At 49.2% G+C, this 6,237-nt stretch overlaps 1 protein-coding gene across 2 annotated transcripts in view; it reads right to left on the reverse strand.

Annotated features, from left to right (window-relative positions):
* Window positions 1–3,460, reverse strand: part of SP3 (Sp3 transcription factor) — a 37,087-nt gene extending 33,627 nt beyond the window's left edge. For both annotated transcript variants that reach the window (XM_084209489.1, XM_084209488.1), the window contains exons 1-2: window positions 630–3,460; window positions 164–288 (exon numbers count right to left, since the gene is read on the reverse strand). In XM_084209489.1, the coding sequence (XP_084065615.1) occupies window positions 164–288; window positions 630–636 (132 nt within the window). In that variant the 5' untranslated portion in view covers window positions 637–3,460. The remainder of the gene's footprint in view (window positions 1–163; window positions 289–629) is intronic.
* Window positions 3,461–6,237: the final 2,777 nt, after the last annotated feature.

The raw sequence follows: 6,237 nt of genomic DNA on the forward strand, positions 1-6,237 counted from the left end.
CGGGTTCAGGGAGAGAAGGGGGGTGGCGGTTAGTGCGGGACAGCGACCGGGCTCCTCGCAGACGCGCACACAGGAAGCGGCGGCGGCGGCACCGGCTCCGCACCCGCTCACAACGTGTCACCCGGGGGAGGGGGGGAAGGGGCCCAGCCGGGCCTGCGCTCACCTGGGGGGCGGCCGCCCCGGCGGAGGCCGAGGCGGCGCCGTTGCCGTGCTGGAGATATTCGCTGTGGCTGCTGCTGTCCACGTCTAAGGCAGCCATTTCCTCTTGTTTCACGGGCTTCTCGGGAGCTGCGGGCACAGCGGGGAGGGGGAGGGGAGAGTCACTGACGGGAGCGATCACCCCCCTCCCTCTCTCTCCCTCCCTCCCTTCCTCCCTCCCTCCCTCTCCCCCCCCTAACCCCAGCGCTCCCCCCGCCCTCCCGCACGGAGCCCTCCTCCTCCTCCTCCTCCTCCTCCCCGTGCTGCTGCCCCTGCCCCTCTTCTCCCTCCTCCCCCTGCTCCTCCTGCTGCTGCTCTCAGTGCCGCTCTCGCCTCGCTCGCACACGGACGCTCCGGGGCCGGAGCGGGGACGCGCAGGGCCGGAGCAGGAGCGGGGAGCCCCCGGGGCGGCTCGGTCGGTGCGTACGTACCGGTCATGGTGTGAGTGCGAGCGGCCGGCTGGCTGGCTGGCTGGGCGGGAGGCAGGCAGGCAGGCTGGCTGGCTCGCACACAGGCCCTGCTGGCTGGGGCTAGGCGGCTGCCGCCGGGGACATGCTTATTGTGCTCACGGCGGGCTGAAGCGGCGGCGGCGGCCCGAGCCTACTCCGGGTTTTTTTTCCTATTTTGATTGACGGTGCGGGAAAGCCGAAAGGTGGGGCTTGCCGCGGGAGAGGGGGCCCGGCCGACACCGCCGCCCGCCCGCCCGCCTGCCAGCCCGGAACTCCCGCCCACGCCCGCGCGCGCGCGCGCTCTCATTGGCTGCGCCGCGCCGCCGCCGCCGCTCGCACGGGCCGCCCGGGCTGCCAGTCACCCGCCGGGGGCGGGGGGGGCGCCCCATGCCGGGGCGGCTTCCTGTTTGCCAGGGTTAGTGCGGGGAACAATGAGCGGGACCCGCCGGGAGGCCGCGGCCCGCGCCGGCCGGGGACCCGCCGTCCCGGGAGGCGGCACCGCCGCCGCGCTCCCCTGACACCGCGGGGCCCGACTGCCCGCAGGGGTCAGCGCATAGGCACAGCTGCGCGGCGGTGGCGCTATGCCTCCAGCCCCCCTCCCCCCGCGGCCCCGCCGCTGTTTTGCCCGGGGGGCGCCGGGCCAGGGCTGCGATCTTTCGAAGTCTCCGCGTCGGGGCTGTCACTCACGGCCGGCGACAGCCGCGGCTCCAGAGCGGCGGCCGAGCGGCGCCCGGCCGACAGACAGCGCCGCCGCGCTTTGTCCCGCCGGCGCTAAGATGTCGGCGCGGTGTCCCCAGGGAAGCCGGTCCGCCCGGGCGGGCGCTGCCCGGAGGCTGCCGCTGGCCGCCCCGCTGCGGGACCGGGCGCCCGGGTCAGCGCCGGCCGCAGCCCCTGAGTAGCGCCTGCCTCAGCCGGGCGACCCCGCCGTGCCGGCGTTGCATAAGCGCTGTGGCGGGCTCGCACCTGCCTGAGCCGGGCGGGGGAACCGAAAACCTCCGCTGTCTCTGAGGCAGAACAAAACCCGTCCCGCATAAGGCCGCGAGTTCGATTCTAATGCGCCACGTCCTCCTAGCGGGGGTACCTGCCGTGAGCTGGGCACCCGAGCCTTGGCACGGATCGAACATTTGTACCAGCTGGCTTTATTTTCATCGTGTTAAGGAGAATTAATAAGATTCCCCTCAACGTCAGTTTGCTGGTCTGTGTCTCATGTTACGCAACACAAAGGAAACTGGGAGCTCTCGGATTGTTAAACTATGACAGGAAATATGTTTAAAACGTTACATAAGTATATGATGATACAGGAATGATTATTAGTGGGGCCTGTTTCTCTGTAACACCACTTAGCTTGTGAAGGGTTCCTGTAAAGGGGAACAATTTGGGCTTGGCCTTCCGTCACATCTAGGTGCATGTGCAGGATCATAGGACAGCATAGGTTGAGGCACTGATTTGGACCCTTAGCTTGCAAATTCTCCCAAAGAATGACTTTTTCATGGTTATCCTTAGTGTGGTGTTCCAAGGAGTCTGAATGAGGCCAGAAAACTTCAAACCTACTTTCCTGTTACAGTCGTTAATGTAATTAGAACTGAGGATGAACTAGGAGATACAGTGAGCACAGTCTCATATGTCTACAGTTGGGCTGAGTGTGTGGATTCCCAGGCTCCTGAGATAAACTCATGGCCAAGTTAGTAACTGGGAAACCCAGAAGTACGGTCAGGATTTTCAACAGCCTCTCTGAGCAGAGAATAAACAGTGCTTTTTAATCAGTCCCAGCACTATGACCTTGCAATACCTGCCAAGCTTAACTTAGAAACTGTTACAGAACAAGAAAAAAACACTCAGAAAATGTGAATTTAATATCAGGAAGTTATGGTGGATAAAGATTGTTCTTACTGTATGATCTATAGTCTTATTTCTAACCCTTTTATTTTTGCTGTTGTGTTGAGAGTACCTTCAAGTGACTTACAATAGTAAGTTTCAAATTAATCCCCTATCTTTTTGTCGCAATACATTTTTGCCAAGGTAGTTAAAAAAATCCAACCAAACCCTTCTGTTTGTTAAATGTCTGTATTTATTTACATAGTCTCATGTAATTCTGCTTTAGAGTCAGCTGTTGGCAAAATAGATAACACAGCCATTAAGAATAAGGGTTTTTTGCAATTTGTGTTTTTTATTTTAATAAACAAAAGTTGTAACTGGGAACAGAAGTCAGTGGTTTTTTTTAAAGTGTCAGAAATAATTTTTAGCCAGTGAAAGCTAATATACACAACCTTTAAAAATCCATCAGTATACATACATAAGGACATTTCAGGAAGAAAATGAAAATGCAAAATTGCCTGACTAGTGCAGTATTTTTAAAAAAAGACTTGTACAGCTAGTATAGAACTTGGAGTTTGTTTGGCAATATCAGAAGTTGCTAGTGAAACATACGAGAGTCTGTCATCCTGGAATCAGAACTATTACTGATTACTGTAGACTTCCAGTAACCAAGCTGCTCATTTAAAGACTGATGTATAAGAGAAATAATTTCTGTTAAGATGCTGTGACCGGGAAAATTATACTGAAAAACTGGCCCTTGCTATTTAGCAGGGTATTGCCAAATACTATCAGTGGCATTTTGCTTTAGGAAGATCATGTTGTCTGGGGCTTGATATAAATATGAAAGGTGTTCTTTTACAGCTGGGTGGGTGCATGTCTGACTTAAGGGGGATGTTGTCAATTGAGTAGTTTATCTGCATGGATCTGATTGCAGGCTTGGGACATAACTGCAGTGCTTTAAGACAGATTTGAAATACCAATAGTGAGATTGAGTTTATATATGAAAGAGTTTTCCAATGCAATAAAATTCAGATGTAATTGGGCTTAACACTAGCAGAGAACCATCTTTTTCTAGTCAAATATCTAAAATTGGGGGGGACACTGTTATGATATAATTAATTCAGATAAAGAACTAAACCAAAATATGAATAGACAGTTTAAAAAGTAGACAAAAAAATCAAGATAAGTTACAAGAAAGTTGCAAAAAAATATATGCTCATATGAAAAAGAGGTATAAAGATACTCAGAATTATTAAATACAAACTGATTGGTAATAGAAATCACCTGTGTCTGTTTACTGCTTCCCAGCAGCCATTAAGACCACATGAGAAGAAAAAAAATATTAAAAAAGAGAAAAGACGTTATTTGTAGGGGGTTCTTTTGCTTACCAACACAGTAGTATTAAGACACTAATCATTAGAAAAATCCTGGATACATGAGGGAGATGCTGTATCAGAACTGGACATCTGAGTTCCCCTTGGTGCTGGTTTTCCTGCAGAGTTAGCACTGGGGCAGTAGCCCCAGAGACTGAGCTCCATGCCCAACAAGAGGAGCTGTTGTTTTCTCTTCCTTGAGCTTGCCCACCAGATGTGCCATATCCGTATGTGATCTGAATAAACTAACCATGACCAGTTAATTCTTAAAGAGCCTGGCCTCTGTAAGAGTTTGCCTTCTGCTTCTAAGCAGCTCCTGGTTAACTGCAGGTCCTGGGATGAATTCTCAATCAATTTGCTGAAAATGGTGTGTTGTAATTTGAGCTGTGTCAAGAAGGTAATACTGCTCTATTGATAATAAGAATACTTGTACCAGATACCAAAATGCAGCAGTTTCAGAACTGAGGTGCAGCCTTTGGGGTAAGTAGCAAAATAATATGGAAGAGGAAACAATGTCCTCCAGCTTCTGATGGAATTTGAGAGAAGGTTTTGACAGATGAAACAAGATGCAACTTGGCAAGAACACTAAAACTTGATACCTACACTGTATTTCAGTTGTAAGCTCAATGCTGTATTTGTCCACTGTAACTTATATCTCATATCTCATTGGTTTAAGTCTTGGAGCTCAGTCTCAGTGTCAGTTCAGAACAAATTCAGGAGGAAGTGCACTGTCTTAACACAACTTCCATCAAGCACTGTGTCTGCTATACTTGGAAATAGCTTTTCTATTCCTATAGTCCTTCAAAATTTCTGAGCTATGACATGTTATTTCTGGCTTTAGTGGTCCCTGCTATGGGTAGCTCTGCATTTCTTTAAAGGATTATATTATTGAAGGTTTGTTGGTATGTGGTCCGGTTCAGTTTTCACAGCTGTGGTACTCCATTCCTCTGTCAAGTGGTGGTTTTGCCATGCTGAAGCCTAGAATGCAACTGGACAAGATGGACAGGAATGCATTCTGCTGGGACAGAATGTAACACCAGGAAAACTCAGGCTCAGGTCACTTTAGTTTGAAAGGCTATGAAGAATCAGTGGGGATTCCATTCAATAGTCTACCTTAAAATATGTCCTTTACTGGAGGGACAGCAAGCAGGGTTATCTGTAAATCTCATACCTCAGAAAATAACTAGAACACCAAAAAAACTATTCAGGAGAGGTATCTTTTTAAATTTGAGATACCTTCTTCTGTTTTAGTAATCTGTTTAAAATTTCAGTAGAATCGGGAAAGCCATATGTTTTCCTAAGTGCTAAACATTTGCATGGTACTAAAAAACCCAAGATAATGACAAGGTTTTGAAGCAGACCTCTTAAACTTCCTAGCATTCAACTTCATTATGAATTTCAGCTTGCTTTTGCAATTTAAGTCTTAGGATACATGAATAAGAGCGTAGCTAGCAGTCCTAGATATACTGCACTCTTAATTTCTACATCCCGTATGGGTCCATTTGCCTAAGAATATTGGGTCATCCTTACATAGGGCCACAGGCAGGACTGACAGGAAGTTGACCTGTGAGGTTTTGTGAGTCAGCACAGAGCAGTTGAGATAGTTGCGTGACTCGAATTCATCAAATAGAGAAATGAGCCCTTGCAAGTATAAAATCAGCAATGGTTAGAGAAGAGTCTTGGCTGGCATTGTGTCATCATCCTTCAGAAAGCACCTCCCTGTTCTTCTAGCTACAAGAACAAAAATTTTGCTGGGGGTAAGTAGGCTTTAGCAGTAGGGGTGGTCTACCCAGAAGTTGAGTCAACCTAATGAACATCGCCATAAGAAAAGTCTGCAAAAATATGCTTCTGAAATTGCAAGCTAAATTGAGTCAAACTAGGCACAGGTAGCAACAGAGCTCCATGGGTGGGAGAGACAAGGAGAGGTAAGACTCCCTTCAGCAGCTGCAAATAGATTAATTCAGGGTGTCAGACTTGCTGAACAACACAGGAACTTGCTTTTGGCTATGTTTAGTGTAAAGTGTCTTGTCAGTAGCCCAGGATTTCAAGCCTTTACAGGAGCACAAACATTACCTGAGAGCATGTGAAATATCAAGGCACTGGTTTAGTCTGCTGCATAAGTGTGATGGTATCCAAGTGTAACCATATGAAAGACAAATAATACTTAGCGAAATAGGATTTTATGAGAGCATTTTTTCTGTTTTAAATGGCGAAGCAATTCTAAGAGTACTGGTCTCTGCTTGAAACTACTCCATTAAAGAAAGGTCAAAGGGGAATGTGTGGTACCTGGATCCAGCTGCTAGCTGGGGAGACATTGGTTCCACTGGTCTGCTCACATCCAGTAGGAGCTCTGGATGGGGTAGAGGCAGGCCTAGCGCGCTCATGGGCAGCCACAGCAGGAA

Source organism: Fringilla coelebs (assembly GCF_963513975.1).
Source record: "Fringilla coelebs genome assembly, chromosome: 7".
Lineage (NCBI taxonomy): Eukaryota > Metazoa > Chordata > Aves > Passeriformes > Fringillidae > Fringilla > Fringilla coelebs.